The 19,807-nt window shown below is 42.5% G+C and overlaps 1 protein-coding gene across 3 annotated transcripts in view; it reads left to right on the top strand.

Moving 5' to 3' along the window:
* The first annotated feature begins 619 nt into the window (after nt 1-619).
* The window catches only part of Enosf1 (enolase superfamily member 1), a 34,444-nt gene continuing 15,256 nt past the window's right edge, over nt 620-19,807 (top strand). For 2 of the 3 annotated variants that reach the window (XM_076836969.2, XM_076836968.2), the window contains exons 1-8: nt 620-738; nt 4,633-4,741; nt 12,912-13,027; nt 15,418-15,504; nt 15,895-15,921; nt 17,717-17,789; nt 17,908-17,946; nt 18,449-18,531. In XM_076836969.2, the coding sequence (XP_076693084.1) occupies nt 655-738; nt 4,633-4,741; nt 12,912-13,027; nt 15,418-15,504; nt 15,895-15,921; nt 17,717-17,789; nt 17,908-17,946; nt 18,449-18,531 (618 nt within the window). In that variant the 5' untranslated portion in view covers nt 620-654. The remainder of the gene's footprint in view (nt 739-4,632; nt 4,742-12,911; nt 13,028-15,417; nt 15,505-15,894; nt 15,922-17,716; nt 17,790-17,907; nt 17,947-18,448; nt 18,532-19,807) is intronic. The other variant, XM_076836970.2, reaches the window with a different exon arrangement.

Here is a 19,807-nt window from a genome sequence, read left to right as displayed (position 1 = left end):
ATTTACAACCAATACCCGTTGCCTGTCTTTCACTAGCTGTAAATGGAGTAGGTAATCCCTGCTAACTTCTAATTTGTCCCGTGGCAAAAAGAGATCTAGGGGGACTGGGGTTATCTGGCTCAGCCCTAGAGCGCTCGCCTCGCACGTTCAAGGCCCTGGGTTCCATCCTCAGCACCACATATAAATAAATAGAATTTTCTAGTCCACGACCCTCCTGAGGACGTGCGGTCCACCAGCGGACTCGGGATCTGGAGCGGGGCCGAGCCACTGGCCCGCACCTGCTTCCAGGTCGAACTTGCTTTCTCTGGGGCGCCGCTCCTGGCAAGTCCCTTCCCTTGCAGTCCAGGCGGGGCAGGTTTGCGCCGGGCCGCCCGTGGCACACACACCTCCTTCTCTCCCCGGGGCCATCTAGACTGGGAGGGAACCCCCGCGTAGGCCGCGCGGGCCAGCGTGAACCGCAAACTCCGAGAAAGGCGGGCGAATCCGGGGGAGCTGAGCTTGCAGCGCCCGCGAGGCCAAGTCCACGTGCGCGGCCGCGCCCCCCCCCTCGGGCGACCAATCAGCGCTCGCCCCTCCGCGAGGCTGCCCCGCCCCGCCGCTCTCTGCGGCTCTCGGCGTCGGGACCGCAGCTGACGGCTCCCTGGCGCCGGCAACATGGCGCGCGGCAGGATCTCCCGCCTCTCGGTCCGGGACGTGCGCTTCCCCACGTCGCTCGGGGGCCACGGCTCAGACGCCATGGTAAGCGTGACCGACCGCCCCAGGCGCCGCCGGGACCACACCCAGGCCTGCGAGTCGCGGGCTTTACATGGCCTCACTACAGTGGGAACTTTATGAGCGGGGAAGGTGGACGCTTTTCGTATCTCTGAGGAAGCAGCCAGAAACTCTCCACCTTTCTGGTTTATTGTTTCCCCTTATTTATCGTATTTTATTTGCCCGCGTTTGAAATGTCTTGGTTTTACTTTTTTTGATTCACGTTTTCCTGGAAAGGGGAGAGTGCTTATTATGCAATAAGTGCAAAAGAGATTTGTAGGGTCCCCACCAAGGAAACCCGAGAAAACTATGCTGACAGCTTCCCCGCGGAGAACTTGATAGGATTTGAAGTGACAGAGACCAGGAAGTCTGGTGCTGGGAGTCTGGAGTGGTGATCCTGCCCCTGCTACTACTTGCTGTGTGCCTTGGAGAAGACCCAAACTTCTCTGTGCCTTTTGGGTCACAGTTGGAATGAGAAACTAAGCACTGAAAAAACTCGAGTCACATAAAAGAACACTCGTGAAATTACTGTACTTAGAAACTTGGTTAGGAAGGATTTGTCACTGTAAGGAGTTATGCAAAATATTGAAGGGCTTTTTCCCCTTAATGAGAATGTCAGAGGGACCCTCTCCCTATCCCAGCGCCCCCACCTCCCAGCTGTCTCTAGTGGTGTTCCTAAATATAAAGGTTCTGAGCAGGATTTTGTTTGGGGGATTTTTTCCTCTTTCTGCAGTGCTGGGGATCCATCCCTGGGACTTGTGGCATACTAGGCAAGCACTCTACCTCTGAGTACATCCTCAGCGTCTGAGAAGGGTCTTCACAGGGACTGGGCCCCACTGGATCCACTTTGCTCCTCTGGTGAGATGGCCATACTAGAAAAAGTTGACTCCATATGTAGGGAATGTAAAGAAACTTGCCCCAAAGTGAGAAATAACCAAAATTAGGAAAATGTTTCCTTGTAGGGATGAAGAGGAAATGGGGTGAGGAAAGGTACCCAAGGACTCGTTATTCACGCTGTGATGTTTTACTTTCCAAGATGGGTAGATGGTAGATTGGTGTTCTTTACATTTTTCTCTGCTCTTTATGAACCTGAAATTCTTTGTAAAAGAATTTTCTAATAGTTCTCTCAAATCATGCTAAATAATGTTATTAAATGCAAAAAAAAAGTATCCCTTATTCTGGTATTAGCATCTTACTGCTTTTCAAAATTCCTACAAGTCCTTTCACAAATGATATTATGATAAATGACTTTTTGTAAATCCAGTTGATGATCCTTTGTGGACCTCCAAATAAATATTTGAAATTTTACTGATTTGTAAAAGTGCAAACACTTAATTGAGTGCTACTGCATTTGCCCCTCTGAAGCTTGACAGCTGTGGGTAAACCACACATTCTAAGCCTAGGCTTTCTCATCTATAAAATGGGTACAGAGGTGTATGCTTCATGCATGTAAAATGAGATACCTGAAAAGAGCTGACAGAGAGAAGGTCCTCAATAAGAATTGGCTATAGTTACTATTTACATAAGAGGAAACTGAAAGCAGAAAGAACTCTGACCTCCCCCTGAGCTTTGAATTTGTGAAGTGTTAAAATAAACTATTTTATTATAGGAGAGTTTAAGAAATAGCATTTGTTTCTGGGACTGAGTGGTGTATGACCCCTAAGTGAGGAAAAATTATCTGATACCTGTATTGCAATTTCATAAACACATAAGCATTTCTCCTCAGGAGATAGAGTATATGTTATGTGCTGACTCTCAAGTGTTTAGCAGAACACACGGTGATTGCTTCATTTGCCCTCTGGCCATGCTGAACTCAGCACTTCAGCTACTTTTCAGCATTTAGCAGAGCAAAACTTCCTGATGAGAAGTCTGATATTTTTATAAAGGAGTCCTGAAACTGTCTTCAAAATCTGTTAAAGCAGAAGTTCCTGATCATTTCTTTCTGCCCCTGTTGGAAACATGGAGCACTCAACCTGTATGTATTTACTAATTTCTTGTTTCCCAACACTCATCAAGCACCCAGAGAGCCCCACAGCTGTGAGCTCGCATCTCAGCTCAGCTGCCCACTGGCCACCTCCTTGCAGTATTTTCCCTCTTATTTGCTCCTTGTCTGTGAGCTCCCTTAATCCCTAGTCCTGTCCTCCCAGCAGTTAGAAGATATTGCCTACTGCATCACTGAGAAGACTGAAGACAGTCATACGCTTGGCCCCATCTCTGCACACCTGTCTCCAAACCAACCCCTTCTTCTCTTTCCCTTTATTCTTTAACATGTCCTGCTCCAAAGCTAATCCATTCTCCTTCCCTTATTTATTCTCAAGGCTCCCACTTATATCCCTTTGTCCTTCAGTACTTCCTTATTTCCTTTGGTTCTCTTCCATCCCACATGGACAGAGCTTTCCTTTTAGAAGAGTCTGAATTTGATCCTCACACCTTTCTAGCTCCCTTTGGTTTCTTCCTCTCATCCCCAAACTTCCTGCTCTGGGTCTGTTGCCTTATCCTTTACATCTCCTTCCTTCTTAATCTGAAATTGACTACTCTTTCCTTCCTTCTCTTGGAATTGCCTTCATTTTTTTCTCCTTCCAGTGGCCTTTACGCTCTTTGCATTTCATACCATCTGCTGCCTCTTCCTTGTGAATCTGTCTAGCTCCCAGCCTCAGCCTTTCTGACTACTCCTTCTTTCCTCTCCAAGGCTTTCCCATCTCACTACACACTCCCATTAAGACTCCTCTCCAGCTGGGCTTGATGGCACCCACTTGTAATTCCAGTGACTTGGGAGGCTGAGGCAGGAGGATCAATTGCAAATTCAAGACCAGCTTTAGTGACTTAGTGACACTTTGTCTCAAAATAAAAGAATAAAAGGGCTGGGTATGTAGTTCAGAGATAAAACACCCCTGGTTCAATCCCCAGTACCATAAAAAAATAATAAAAACAATAGAAAACAACAACAAAATGGGTTAATTTGTTTTGAAGCTTTACTTCTTTTTCCACCAGTGGTCTCTGAACTTGCACTGTTATATTATCATCCTTGCTATAAACTATTGCAGTGAAGATCAGTTTAATTTTATGTAAGAGCTTTCTGAAACCTTGGCTTGTTCAATTTTAAGCTACTTGCCAACATAACTCTGTTCAGTGAGCTGTGATTGGAAATTCCTGGGTTTAAAATTGAGCTGAGACCTGGAGACATTGCACAGTGGTAGAGCACTTTTGTAGCATGTATGAAGCCCTGGTTTTGATCACCAGCACCACAAATGACAATAACGGTAATGACAATGATAATAATATGAAATTGAGCAGATGACCTTTTTTTTTTTTTTCCCCTTGTGCCAGACATTGAACCCAAGGGCACACAACCACTGAGCCATGTCTCCAGCCCTTTATTTTACCTTTTTTTTTTTTTAATTTTGAGACAGAGTCTCACTAAGTTACTCAGAGCCTTGCCAAGTTGCTGAGGGTGACCTACGATCTTTCTTCCTCAGCCTCCCGAGCCACTGGGATTACAGGCATGTATCACCACACCCAGCTGAACACCAATTTTTTGATATCATTGCAAATTGGCCATAAAAAATGTGTACATCTGGGGCTGGAGGTGTAGCTCAGTGGTACAGGGTATGCTTTAGCATGCTCCAGGACCTGAATTCTATCCCCAGTACCAAAGGAAAAAAATATACATTGTATTTGTTGAACGGATGTGAACCATTCAGGACTTTCCTTTGGTCCATTCAGATCTCCTGCATTTTCTTTGGGGTGCATCCACTCTTCCATCAGATTGGATCTCTTCTTGGCATGTCCCTTATTGCATTTTCTGTTTCAGGTGTCATTGTTATGGTTATTTCTAGGTTTCTTACATTTGCATTTGGTGGGTATGGGTCACCTTTCCTGCAGCATACAGACCCTGACTACTCGGCTGCCTACGTTGTCCTGGAGACTGATGCAGGAGATGGACTCAAGGGATATGGAATTACCTTCACTCTGGGAAAAGGCACTGAAGTTGGTGAGTTGATGATTCTCTTGAGGTTCTAGAATGCTTCATTTTTCACTTAGATTCCAGTTCTGACCTATTTTTTTTCTGTATTTACACTTCTCAAAGGGATTAAAAACAATATTTATTTTGCTGGGAGAAATTAAAATGCACTTACTAGGCAGCATTTGGCCTCTCCTCTTACAATCACCTGTAGACTGTGGGAAAACCCTTGACTCTGGATCTGTTTCTCTGTGTTGAATGGTGACTACCAGAATGCTATTCAGCTACTCTTAATGCTATTCAGCTTCTGTAGATCTTTGAGGACCTATACTAGGAAAGTGACCAAGGGTATGGAGGAAGCAGATGTAAGCTCACACAGCAAGGTTTATTGTGGTGTGCACTGTGCGTCTATCTAGTTTTCAAAATATTTCACACAAAGTTACTTTGAGGGGCCAATTCTTTGTGGAGCATACTGAGCCATGTTTAAGTGAGTCTTCTCCCCTCCCCCATTTTCCTAAATTGAAGGCACTGAACATAATGTAACCTTTCTCTGCTGGCCAAGATTTTAGTGACAATGTTGAGCCCCCTCGTTTTTTTAGAGGAAACTGGAGCCCAGAGAGCTACTCAGCTACTTCCTAAAGCACTTGTTCTCTAAAACATTTAAATGTAACTTTTTTGTATGCATACATGCACATGCTATAAAATTCAAGAAGTACAAAAAGGTGACCTTTGCCAGATCATTTTCAGTGGATCATTAGAAGCTGAAGCCAAATCGTGATAGGGTGAAGAGTAACTATCAGGGAAAGTGGTAAAACAGGTTATCTAACTTTTGTGGCAATATGACACTTCCCTCATGGTTATTTGCAACATCAGCATTCTAGGTAGCTGTAGGATAAAAATCTTGCCCTATGGAAAGATTTTAATATTGTCAAGCAGATGAAGGAAATGTGTGTGCGTGTGTGTGAATGACAAGAAGCATACAGATTTATTGAGGAAACAGACACAAAAGACAAAATCCAGCTGGGTGCAGTGGTACAGACCTGTGATCCCAGCTACTCAGGAGACTGAGACAAAAGATCATAAATTCAAGGGCAGCTCAGGCAACTTAGTGAGACCCTGTCTCAAAATAAAAAGAGCTGGGGATGTAGCTTACTGGTAAGAGTGCTCCGGTTTTATTCCCCAGTGCTACAAAAAAAAAAAAAAAAAAAAAAAAGATAGGATCATAGTACAGAGTGAGGATTGTTACAAAGTGAAGGGGTTACTTTGTTCTGCTCAGGTGGCTTTGGGCAGGCTTCAGAGCAGAGGTAATGCTTTGAGGCAAGGCTCTGAGAATAAATAGGCACTTACTAGGCAGATGGAAGAGACCAGGCAATGATCTGCCCCCCTCCACACACACGATTAACAATTTAGTGTAAAAGTTTTCCCCAAGACAATGACCACCGACCAGGGTGGTTTTTTGATTGCTTGGTTGGTTTTTGGTACCAGGGATTGAACCCAGGGGTGCTTAACCACTGAGCCACATCTCTAACCCTTTTTGTATTTTATTTTGAGACAGGTCTCACTAAGTTGTGTAGGGCCTTGATAAGTTGCTGAGGATGGCTTTGAACTTGCAGTCCTCCTGCCTCAGCCTCCTGAGTTGTTAGAATCACAGGTGTGTGCCACCAAATCCAGCTCCAGGGTAGATTTATAAGCTGTATTTTAACTTCTCTGAAACTTTAATCATCCCTATCTGTACATTGAGTGCTTTATGAAGCTACTGTCATTCTTCATACTACAAACTACACAGCATGGCCCCTGAAGGTTTTGTAAAATGCACAGTAAACTTACAAAATAGGGACAGGCCCCTGGAACCGTTCTCTGTTAACAGCTAAGACTTTGCACAATGGAAGGACCATGATCACAGGGATAATAAGAAGCTCTTTTCGGGTGTCGCTGAGCTCAGTGTTTGTTCCCTGACATCCCCCATACTCTCAGCCCCACCCGCTGTCCTGAGGGACATCTTGGGCAGCGGTGAGTCAACTCTCCTATCTTTATGGCATGGCTCTTATGTGCTAATGTTGTTGGCTTCCCCCTTTTTCAGACCACAGCCGGACAGAACCCATTTTAACTTTGACCTTGCTACATATTTCACATGACTGACTGCAGTCTCATTCAAAAAGTTACATGGCACTTGCACTAAAGATGAAAAATTCCATTAGCTCATCTCCGTTCTCCACAGCCTGTGTCAGTCAGCCTAATCATTTTAGAATTGAATAAAAAGAAAAAAAAATAAGTATTTTCCTTGTTCCCATAAAGAGTACTCATGTGTGTGAGAGATAGGGAAGAAAGGTTGTATTTTAATGTATAGAATAGATCAGTGTTGTTTTTCTTGGGTGGTTTTTAATTCATATTTTTATCAAATTTACTTAATTATTATTAATTTCTCCTGATTTATGTATGTATATATATATTTTTTTCATGACAATTTTTTTTTAGAGTGGTCTTAAGTTCACAGCAAAATGAAGCTGTGTGTATCCACCCCACACACCCACAGCCTCCCTCTTATCATTGTGTGCTGCTGGAGTGATTGGTATCTTTGTTATGATCAGTGAACCCACATTGACATGATCTCCAAAAGAATATAGTTTACATTGGGGTTCACACTGGGTATTGCATATTCTGTGGGTTTAGATAAATGTGTAATGATGTGTATAATGTAATACCAAGCTATTAAAAAATAGGAAAGGAAAGAGAGGTTAAAAAGGAGGAAATTTTTTTAATATGTATTTTTTAGTTGTAGGTGGACACAATACCTTTATTTTATTTTTATGTGGTGCTGAGGATTGAACCAGCGCCTCACGCGTGCCAGGCAAGCGCTCTACCACCGAGCCCCAGCCCCAGCCCCAGCCCAAAGCAGGAAAGTGTAAATAAACAAAAATACAGTCATGCTACCACTTGGGCTCAGACATCCATGGTCACCCACAAGCTTTGCTGAGTGAACTTCCAGTGCTGGAGGTTGCCACAGAATCAAGGTCTAGGAGAAAACCCTTGGGTTTATTCAGCAAGAAGCTGCCTTTCAAAGGCCAATTTTTCCAGATGAATTTCCACCCATCCCATTAGACACACAAACTTGAATTTCTCCATGCTGGAGTCAGACCACTACAATCCAAGTTTCTTTTTTTCCTCTTCTTGCCTTTTAATAGTGTTTTTGCCTGAGTACATCAGTATCAGTCACTACTGATGCTTCATAAAACTAGTTTTTTTTAATCCTACAAATTTTAATTTCTTTTTTGTTCATTTTCTTTTTTTCGGTTATTAGATACATACACTTTTAAAAAAAATTTAGTTGTTGATGGACCTCTATTTTATTTATTTATTTTTTAATATTTATTTTTTAGTTGTAGTTGAACATAATACCTTTATTTTATTTATTTATTTTTATGTGGTGCTGAGGATCAAACCCAGGGCCTCACACATACTAGGCAAGTGCTCTACCACTGAGCTACAACCCCAGCCCACAGATTTTAATTTCTAAGTAAGTAAATATCCATCTTAATAACCCACTGACACAAAAAGCTTCCAGACTCTTTTCTTATACTTCTTATGAAAGTCAAAAATGTCCTGGAGGTCAAAAAGTGAGATGCTCACTGGCAGTTATGTTCAATTGTGACTGCACCATTTCTTGTCCTGACTATCCAAGGAGCCATTTTAAGGGAATTTCAAGCATCAGTTATATAAGAAGCTGACTGTGGTGGGTTTTTGTCCACAAGTACAGAAAGTTTTTGGTGGTAATCTGTTGGACTCACAGATAGTACCTTTGGTGGTTTGTGACGGGTGGTTGTGGTCTTTTGAGATATATATATATATATATATATATATATATATATATATATATATATTATTTTTTTTTTTGGTAGTTTTTTGTTTATTTTTTTGGTTGGTTTTGTTTTGTTTCAGCTAGTATCATTAGTTGGTGTTCCTGTTTGGGATGTGTAGTGAGAGCAGTCAGAGTAGTGTAGTACTACCGGGGTCCAGCTCCTGCTATAAGACCATCTTCATGGACCATTATCAGGTCCTGATGGACATCGGGCAGGGTGGCTTTGCCCAAATGAAACTAGTCCACCACCTCCTCACCAGGACAGAGGTGACGGTGAAAGCTCTGCCAAAGTTAGAGCAAAACATCCCATCCAAACTATATATACTGATGGCCATGGAACGCCGAAGTGTGATCCACCTCTTTCAGATCATTGAGACCATTGAAAATATCCAGCTGTGACATACAGCTGTGGCATACACCTCATCCTAGATGTTGATGGCATGCAGGAGGAGGCCAAGAGACCATTCAGGCAGATTGTGAGTGAGATTGAGAAGGGCATTGAGCACCTAGATCTGAATGCAGAGAACATGCTGGTGAGTGCCAGAGGCAACAGCAAACTCTTGAACTTCAGCCTGAGCACCAGATTCATGACGGGGCAGAAGCTGAACAAGTTCTGGGTCACTCTCTAATACCTTGCCGCTGAAGTCATCTAGAGGAAAAAAATATGAGGGTCCCCTAGTGGACATCTGGAGCCTGGGTGTCTTTTGTACTTGATGGTGCCAGCAATGTGCCCATTTATGTATGGAGCTACTAAGCAGCTGAAGGAGGTAATCATGCGTGTAAGGTGCACCATTCCCCAGCATATTTCCACAGGAGCATGGAGCCTTGTCAACAAATACTGACAGTGGACTCCATGCAGAGGCCCATCGTAGAGCAAATAATGGGCACCCATGACCTAGCCAGGGTGAAGAATATTCACCCAGTCGTTCTAGTGAGCCAATCCCCTAACACCCAGACTCTGCAATTTTAATAATCAGTTTTGACATGGATTATGACCCATAAAATACCTGAGTGTCCCTGGCAAATTGAAAATATGATGAGGTGATAGCTTCATACCTGATACTCAGCACCAGATAACCCAGGGGGCAGGCTGCATGTTCCTGGTGAAGCCTGTGCATCAACAGGATTGGGCCTTGCCTGGGCCCTAGGGATCTTTCCTTCCAGTGTCTTCACAAAGAAGAATGCCAGTCAGCCTGCCCTTCCACCTTCACCTTACCTGTGAGCAGCAGCTGCCTAAGGAGGCCAAGAAGGCAGGGCAGAAGGGCAATGGGAAAGCCAGCATGCCTGCTTCCTATATGCAAAAACCTCCACTCCCAGCACAGCCTCCCCCCGAGGACCCTCTGCGCCACATGCCTAACCTCTGGATGATCCTCAGTAGGTGGGTCATAGGGCAATCTTATAACAACAAGAACTGCACCTGCACTCAGCAACTGCCTTGTGGGCCAGCATTCAGAAAAAAAAAAAAAAAAAAAGTGGTTCCAATGCAAGAAGGGCAGAAATGGGCTCCAGTGAAAATGGAGAGCTGAGATAGATAAAACCAACAGACAGCCAGAAGACCCTGTGCTCTGTGATCCTGACATCATGGCATGGGCATCTGTGTGGACTAAACAGCTGCAGGAGTGTGGTGTGCAAACTGGCTCAGGCTTCTCTGCACAGGTTCTAGACAGGAGCACATCTGGATCCGCTAGGAGTCTCCTCTGCCCCCACCTGGGAGAGGCATCAGAGACTTTTTTTTTTTAGTTGTAGATGGACACAGTATCTTTATTTATTTATATGTGGTGCTGAAGATTGAACCTAGTGCCTCTTACATGTAGTCAGTGCTCTACCACTGAGCTACAGCTCCAGCCCCATCAGAAACTTTCCCTAGGACACTTTCTTACAAATTGTATAATAAAATTGACATTTCAGAGATTTTTTTAAGGCAGATTAAAGAGAGGAAAAAAGGAGAGAAGATTCAGGGCAAAGGCAGGAGCCCAGCAGCTATCCTCTGCAAGGCCTGGACCACTGTGCCTCCCCTCTCCTGTTCAGTTGAGATACTTGCCTCAAGCCAGTGTAAATGGGGACTGGCTCCTCTTGACCTAGTGTAGACAGATTTTTCCCTTCAGCTAGTATAGACTTGATTCACTTTGAGCTGGTTGCTTTGGCCAGAAGGAATCCCTCTCCTGGTGTTTAGGCCCTTTCTTGAGGTGTGTGGAGAGGGCAGGTGGCAGCTAGGCTGCTGTTGGCTCTTGCAGGCTGCTTCTAGCAGCACTCCTCTCCAAAGTTTGCCATCTCCTGCGATATTGCACTGCCAGGGAGCCAGCAGCAACATCACAACCCAAATTTCTACTGAATGCAGCAAGTTTGAGTTAACTTCTTACAGTGCCTTTATGTCAGACAAGAAAAATCCACATAGATAGCTGAATATTTCAGTGTGGCCTCATCTTTTAGAACCATAAAGGATGAGCTCATCCTTAGCTTTTGTTATATGCATTTTCTGTTGTGATGCAAACCACAGGCTCCTTTAGTCAGTGAATTATAGCAACAATAAAAAACATGAGGCCAAGGTTTGAGGTAGATAATAATATACCTCACTATGAGTCACTGTCTTACTCTTCAGATTTTTTTAAAATCCAAGAACCTCATCCATCAAGGAATGAGGAAGATTCTGTCTTCTTACAATTCTAGGGAAGGAATATCTGAACTGGAATGATTGTGGATCCCATTAACAAAAGCCCTAGAGAACCCAGAACGGCTAGTTCAGCCCTAAATGCTACATCCATTAGCAGGGTGCAGTCATCTGAGAGCTGTCTCACACAGGCCAGGCACATCCTAAGAGCATGTGGTACTACTTTCAGAATGTCTTCCTCATAAGGTCTGATTGATAGTAAACCCACATCCCTTCAACTATCCTATTAAATGACCTAATTTTTTTTCCATTGGAAGCAGAGCAGTACCAAACTAACTGGTCAAAATGTTCTGTAATAAATTAATAGCTTTGGGGCTAAGTTGATATGAGTTGATTATCTTGGTGATGTACATATAAACTATGTTTTCTAGAATAAGTAGAGGATAAGAAAGGCCTTTCTCTTACAATTTGTTATTTATTCATGTTTTCTTTTTTTGGTGATGCTAATAATCAAATACAGGGCCTCACACATGCTAGACAGGCCCTATACCACTGATCTACTTTGTATGCAACCCCTCTTCAGCTTAAATAACATAACAAGGCTTTTTTTTTAATATTTATTTTTAGTTTTTTAAAAAATAGGCACAATATCTCTATTTTTATTTTATTTTTTTTTAAAGAGAGAGAGAGAGAGAGAGAGAATTTTAATATTTATCTTTTAGTTTTCGGCGGACACAACATCTTTGTATGTGGTGCTGAGGATTGAACCTGGGCCGCATGCATGCCAGGCGAGCGCACTACCGCTTGAGCCACATCCCCAGCTCTCTATTTTATTTTTATGTGGTGCTGAGGATCAAACCCAGTGCCTCGCGTGCTAGGCAAACACTCTACCATTGAGCCACAACCCCAGCCCCACAACAAAGCTTTTTAAAGCACCAAGAGTAAATAATTGATGGTACTGTTGACCCAAATTAAGTTTAACCTTCAAACTGTGTATGAAAAATATAGTATATCCTAAGTAAGCCAATATAAGAAGTTCAGTGTTTATGTATGTATAAATATTATACTAGTTGAAAATTCATTTAATTTTTTAAAAATATGTTTAGTTGTAGATGGACACAATACCTTTATTTTGTTTATTTTGTGGTGCTGGGGATCGAACCCAGTGCCTCACACATGCCAGGCAAGTACTCTACCACTGAGCCAAAACCCCAACCCTCACTTAATTTTTAATAGTGTATTATGATTTTATAAATTGAAGATATTTTCAAAACTTGTCAATAATGAAGAGGCATTTTCTTTTTTTTTTTTTTTTCTCTTTTATTTCTGTAAGTTAGGTTGTTCTTATTCTTTAGGAACAATAAAGTACTAGGGTTTGGCTTTGAATCTGATTGAACACCTTACAAAGTGAATAGGAAAATAATTTTTAGAACGTCATTTAATCTTACAGATCTGTGGTTTTGTTTTGCCCATGTCAATCAATCAAACATATTGACTGTATTCAGGAAATTTAACTCAATATGTAGATTCAGCTGTTTTGCTTTGGGGGAATATTATGACAAGCACAGAATAAGACATGCACATTTTTGGAACAATTTTACAAAACATTTACCTTTGGTACTTTAAATTTTTTTCATAAAATGTCTACATTAGTTTGTGGTATTTTCCTCTCAATTTATTGGATACACTAAAATGTTTTAATAAACATTAATAAAAATGGAATTCTTTCAAAATAGTTGTCTGTGCCGTGAATGCCCTTGCCCACCATGTGCTTCACAAGGATCTCAAGGACATTGTCAGTGACTTCAGAGGCTTCTACAGGCAGCTCACCAGTGACGGGCAGCTCAGATGGGTAAGAGACCTATTTTGTAAAAATCTTTTATAAATAAGTTACTATGGTCTAAGATGTCCTTTGATTGCAGCAAATGTGAAAATAGTAATGGCTGTACAATTTTTAAGTAAAGCATTTCATTCAAATAAATTAGGGCTTGAGTCATTTAGATAATCAGTATTTTGAGGCAATCAGTTCCTTTCTGTAAGGCTTAAAGCTTTTTGACTCTTATCTACCTCATTTCTCACTCCCTAGATTGGAAACAGTGGTCTAGAGGATAAAGAGCTGAATGGGCAGCCTTTTTTTGGAAGAGAGAATGTGAACAGTTCTGGTACTGTGGCAGAGGTTATTAAGAAGTAAAATAAGAGCAAAGTTAAAAAAAAAAAAATAGGGTGTGGTGGTGCATGCCTGTAATCCAAGCCTCAGCAATTTAGCAAGGCACTAAGCAATTTAATGAAACCCTATCTCAAAATAAAAAATAAAAATGGGCTGGGCCTCAGCAATGGCAAGGCACTAAGCAACTCAGTGAGACCCTGTCTGTAAATAAAATACAAAATAGGGCCAGGGATGTGGCTCAGTGGCTGAGTGCTTCTAAGTTCAATCCCCAGTACAAAAAAAAAAAAAAAAAAAAAAAAGAGAGAGAGAGAGAAATAAAGAAGACCATAGTACCTAGCCTGCTTATAGGCAGTATCTAGCATACTGTTGAAGCATGAAAAACTAAGTTTCTAGAGGAAGGTTTTGTTTTTTTTTTTCCTCTTTCGACACTTCTTATTGGTACATTATAGTTGTGATGGAATTTGTTGTTTCATATTCATTCAAACATCCGATATAACTATAATTTGGCCAATAGCATTCCCCAGCAATTCCCACCTCTTTCTCTTTCTCCCACTCTTCTACTACTTTCCCTTTCTTCTACTCCTCTCCCTTCGATTTTTATGAGATCCCACCTCTCCCCCACACCTTTCTCTTCCTTTTTCCTCTCTAACTTCCACATAGAAGAGAAAACATACAACTCTTTGCCTTCTGAGTCTGGCTTTAGAGTAAAGATTTTTAACACAGTAAGATAAAGCCAGTAATCTAGACTTTGCCCTTGTCTCCTGATGACTGGTTTGCTTGTCCAAACTCTGCTAGTCTCCCATCCATGCACTGAGAAGGGCACAAGAGAATGCGCTTTCCATATTGCCTTGGGTTTTATGTTTTACTTTCTGCAAAGCAAGTGTATCTTGCCTTGAAAGGTGTCATCTTGAAGAAGCTCCCACTGGCCAAATGTGGGACAACTATAACATTAGAATAAATACGATAGCAATGTCATATAAACTCACTGAGTGAAATAAGAATCTATGAATCTATTCAGATAATAAGCAAAGGAAAACTTATCATTAGAGTATAAACTAATGAGTGTGAGATGAATTATAACATCAGAAAATCACCATATTTCAACCATCATAGCCACAGTTAATTGAAGCAAGAGTCACAAGTGTATGCTTAAATTTGGGGTCAATAGTAATCTTCTTATTTAGAAAAGGAAGCTGGTATCTTCAGAGTAGAGAAACCAAATGAACACTATCTTACTCAAGGGGTGAAAGTTAATAACCCTAATAATAAAACAAAATGACATAATTACTTATGCAGCATTTATGCCAAAAAAAAGAATAAACTGAATCTAATCATGAAGTTACTACAGACTGACACATATTGTGGGATACTTGATAATATCAAATGGCCTCTACTCTAAAATGTCAATATCATCAAAAGAAAAAAAAAATTTGTTCCAGACAAAAAGACATTAAAGAGCCATGACAACTGAATACAACACGTGGTCCAGGATTGGATATGGATCAAGGTAAAGTAAGGTACTATTGGGAAAATTGGTGATATTTGATTATGGATTATGAATTATGATTATGGACTATCTTTTAAATACCAATAGCCCATCAATATTTTATTTCCTGAATATGACCCTTATGCTGTGGTTATGAAGAAGAATGTCCTTGTTTTTTTGGAACTATACACCAAAGTATTTAGGAGTAAAAGAACATGCTATCTGAAACTTTATACTCTCAAATGGTTTAGTAAAGAGAGAGATGAAAAGACAAGTTTTTATACTTTCACGAATTTTCTGTTGGTTAAAAATTGTTTTCTGGGGCTGGGGTTTTTGTTCAGCAGTAGAGCACTCGCCTAGCACATGTGAGGACCTGGGTTCGATCCTCAGCACCACATAAAAATAAATAATAAAGGTATTGTGTCCAACTACAACTAAAAAATCAATACTAAAAAAAATTGTTTTCTATAAAGCATAACCTTTAAATGAATTTCCATTGCTGTCTTTTCATTCTTGAAATATGTCCCTGGCCAAAGGACCTAAGTGTCTTTTTCATGTCTAGGAAATGTTGCTATGTTTTCCTTCCCAGATTGGTCCAGAGAAAGGGGTGGTGCACCTGGCAACAGCAGCCATTCTGAATGCGGTGTGGGACCTGTGGGCGAAGCAGGAAGGAAAGGTAACTCATCTCAGAAGCACACGTGTAGCTCTGTGGCACAGGAGGACATGTGACTTTCTCTATAAGCAGCCTCAGAAGACCAAAGTCAAGTGCAACACAGGTGTCCAAAAGGAAATACTGAGATACTTGATTATTTTCTTCCCTGAGTAATATTGGCAGTAGTTAGGAAATGATAGAATTAGGTTATAAAGGGCCAAGAAAAATGGAAAGGGACAGCAAAGGGGGCAGGTTAAGAGGCAGCAGGAGACACGGGCAGCATTAGAGGTGAGTGGGTGGCTGGGGGGACCAAAGGTCTGATAGTGGGAGTTTGCCACAAACACATTCACTGTCAGGACAAAAATGAGTGCTTTACGAATGTGCTTTACATATCTTTTCTTTTTTTTCTTCAAGCCTCTGTGGAAGTTACTTGTGGATATGGTAAGTAGATTCTTTAATGTTGTAATCGTTTCTAAATGAAATAGATTTTATGGGTTATTTGCCTTTTGATAATCAGTAAGTATGTTCAAAACTATGGATCTATAGTCTATAGATTACTGATGATAAAGCAAAAACCAGTAAAATATAATATTCCCTTTCTGATATGTGAAGTAGCAGTTCTGCTTATGTAGATGGGGTGGTACGTCAGGAGGCAGGGAGTTAAGGTATTCCCCTGCTGGGAACATATAACACGGGATGCAAATCCTCTCCACCTCCACTGCCTGTGAGGACTATGAGAAGAAGATCATAGAGCCTCTGCAAACGTCCCTGAGTTAAAGACCAAATGAGAAGAGCACCTCCTAAACTCCTGAAAGCCAGGTACTACTGTTAAGACCTCATCTGGTCACTTTGACTCCAAAGGCAAGATCATGGCAACCTGTGCTGTGCGTTTCCAGCAGGGAAGGACCTTCACACTGATTCTCAAGTTGTACTCTTGGTGTTTTCTTTCTTGTTGACCTATTTATAGCAGGGTGAACACCTGGCTGCTGAGAAGGAAAACTCCATGCAGGTTAAAGGGGAGTGAACCTCTGACCCAGGCAGACCTAGCTCTGAGTGTGGTTTTCACTAGTAACTAGCTGAGTGACCCTGAGTGTATTAATTAGCCACTGTGAGCTGCAGCTGCCTTAGTGTGACGTCTGGTGGTCCACAAATTATTATTTAGCAGGAAAATTAAGCAAAGAACACAATGGCCTTGAAGACATTTGGGCCAGGAGACCTGTTCCCCTCTGGAGGCAGGTGAAGAGAGGCGGCTGTCACATCAGTCTGATAAGGCCAAGGGTGGCATGGGGGCCCTCTCAAGGGAAAAGATACGAAAGGGTCAGCCTTTCATCCAGGGTGTATTTAGTGACCACCACAACAGAAGGATCTGAGGAATACCAGAAAGGTGCCCGAGATCCCACTTGAGGACTTTGCATTTTTTGGATCCTGTTCTCTGTTTCAATGCTACTTCTCTTTAAAAAGCAGAATCTCAGGGTTGAAAGAGCTTTAGATTTTTAGCAGCTCTGGAGGAGTATTATGATCATTATGACATTAGTGGGAACAGAGCTGCTAGTTCCTTTTCCCCTGACTGTTCGGTGGGGTCGGGAGAAGACCCAGTGTGAGGCCTAAGTTGACATGTGGCCAGAGCGCTGATCGGGCAGAGGAAGAAAAGCTGATCTGGAGCACAGTTGGCCATTGTCCAGGAAGGTCAACGCATTCCCATTCCACACTCTCTTGCTGTCAGGGAAGGAAATTATCTCCACTTGGCAGGAGAGGAGATTGCCAAGGCTGCAGGAGCAGTGGGCCTCGGATGACCCAGGGTGACCCAGCTCTCAGAGCAGCTTTCTTTCCTCCATACCAAGATGCTCCAAGACCACCTTCATCCCCACAGTTCATTGCAAAGTCAGCCTAAGGGTTGAGCAGGTATATAGAGGGATGCCAGGTACCGTCTGTTTGTTTATGTTGTGCCAAGTGTTTGTTTTGTGCCAGGGTCTCTTGCTGGGAAACCATGTTTTTTGGAAAGAACGAGGCAGAAGCAGGGAAGGAAGGATCAGGGCATGAGGGACTGAGGGCTTGCCAGGGCCAGCAGTGAGCCTGTGAAGGACTCCACATAAGGAGTGACAGGACCAACGTTACTCAAATCCCAAAGGTCCCTTCCTGGAAAGAATGAGCCCAATAGATCAGAATAAGCAGCATCTTAGAAACATAATCTGCCTATGAATTGATTGAGGCCTTCCTCTTCCTGTCCCGCTGCCAGGATCCCAGGACGTTGTTATCCTGCATTGATTTTAGGTATATCACTGATGTCCTGACTGAGGAGGATGCCTATGGTGAGTCATGTGCGAGGAGTGGGCCTGGAAGCTTCCTGGTTTACTGAAATGTGTACGCAGCAGCCATAGGCCCTGTTGGATGGATGAAGGAGTGAGTGATGCTTTTTATTTTTTGCAGAAATACTGAAGAAAGGTCAAGTTGGTAAAAAAGAAAGAGGTGGGTTGTAAGAAAATTTCCTTCCTTGCTTGTTCTATCATTGTTCACTTTTGATTGTCCCTGTCTTCTATGAGTGCACATTATCCTCAGATGCACTGGGCCAACCTGGGTGAATCGGGGGATTGAAGCATGAGGATCACAAATTCTAGGCCAGCCAGATGCATTGTGCCTAGCAACTAAGGCCCCAATCAGAATTGTGGGTCTAGGTAAAGAAGCCACATAAGTATGACCTCTGGCTGCAGGGTTCACTTCAGCCACTGCTCACAGAAAGTTTGACTTTAGGGTTGTACTGTAGGTTAGGGGGACCCTTGGGGAGTGGGGCATTCAGAGAGGGTATCCTGATCACCTGGACTTGACATCCCAATTGGCTGAACTTGAGGCAGGGTGCATGTGAAGGGCACCCAGAATAGCTGAATTCTCTGGGCAACAGTTTAGCTGCAGACAATTTGAACCAAAAGTTCCCTGCAAGGTGCAAGATATTGACAAGTGTTGTGTTTTCCAGAAGAGCAAATGCTGATGCATGGCTACCCTGCCTACACCACATCATGTGCCTGGCTGGGGTACTCAGATGACACACTAAAGCAGGTGGGCTTTTTAACCTGGTTTTGCAGGCAAGCTGAAGGGGGAAAAGTAAACTGGTTTTCCGTCTGCACTTGCACCTCTGCAGTCATACATCACCTCTGACACCAGATGTGTACAGTTTTCTCCCACACCAACCAATTCTCTAATCTCGTGGGCACCATGGGTGGCCTACAACTTAATTCTAACTCTGGAGTTAGCATCAGACTCCACAGGTTATTGGCTCAGGCTCACAGGACCTCCCCACTTCAGATGCCAGTCATGCAAGTCTAGGTTGTCACCTCTAGAAAATGGAGGTTTCTATACAACCCAACCAATCCACCTCCTACCCCCACTGCCTTTGAATTTTATTATTTGCTAGAATAGCTCACAGAACTTAGGGAAACATTTGCGTACATATACTGGTTTATTATAAAGGACATAATGCAGGAACAGCCAGGCAGAGGAGATATACAGAGCAGAATATGTGTCGGGGCACCCAGACCAACCCTGAAGCTCTCTGGACCCTTTCCTTTTGGGTTCTTCTAGAGGCTTCCCTTAGTAGGCATGTTGATTACATCATTGGCTATTGGCAGTAAACTCACCTTCATCCCTTCCCCTCTCTAGAGGTCTAGGGTGGGGTTGAAAGTTCTAACACCTTATTAGGGGCCTGATCTTTCTGGTGATCAGCTCTGATGGGTCCCTCTTTAGGTTCATGTCATTAGCATATAAAAGACACCACTCAAGAGATCCCCAGGGTTTGGGGGAGCTGTATGCTAGAAAAATGGGGCAGGGAAGTGGAAGAGGCAGATACCAAATCACACAGGCTTCCCTGGGAGAGATTTACAATTTTATTATTAGTTTTCCAAATCCTCAATCCAAGGCTTCCTTCAGAAAGTACTTATATATGAATGAAAGTCAAGCCATTCACCTTGCAGACCCTGGTACTCTGACATAATGGTCCCAGCTCAAATTCTAGAAGGTGAGAGACTAATATTGATAATAGAGACTAATAGAACCATGTACCATTGTGCAGGTGACTTTCCCATTGCTGAGCCTCAGTTTTCTCACTGTGAAACAGGGAAATAACAGCCTGTGTTTCAGTGGGGCAGTTTTGAGGACAGCTGTAGGTTAGCATCCGGTGGCTGACGTGTGGTATACATATAGCACATTATTCATTTATTACTCTTTTGTTTTTTAAAAGATGGATACAATATATTTTATTTATTTATTTATTTATTTATTTATTTATTTATGTAGTGCTGAGGATGGAACCCAGTACCTCACAAGTGCACGTCAAGCG

Source organism: Callospermophilus lateralis, chromosome 17 (genome assembly GCF_048772815.1).
Source record: "Callospermophilus lateralis isolate mCalLat2 chromosome 17, mCalLat2.hap1, whole genome shotgun sequence".
NCBI classification, from domain to species: domain Eukaryota; kingdom Metazoa; phylum Chordata; class Mammalia; order Rodentia; family Sciuridae; genus Callospermophilus; species Callospermophilus lateralis.
Note: the sequence above shows the minus strand (reverse complement) of the source record. Positions and strands in the feature narration are given on the sequence as shown.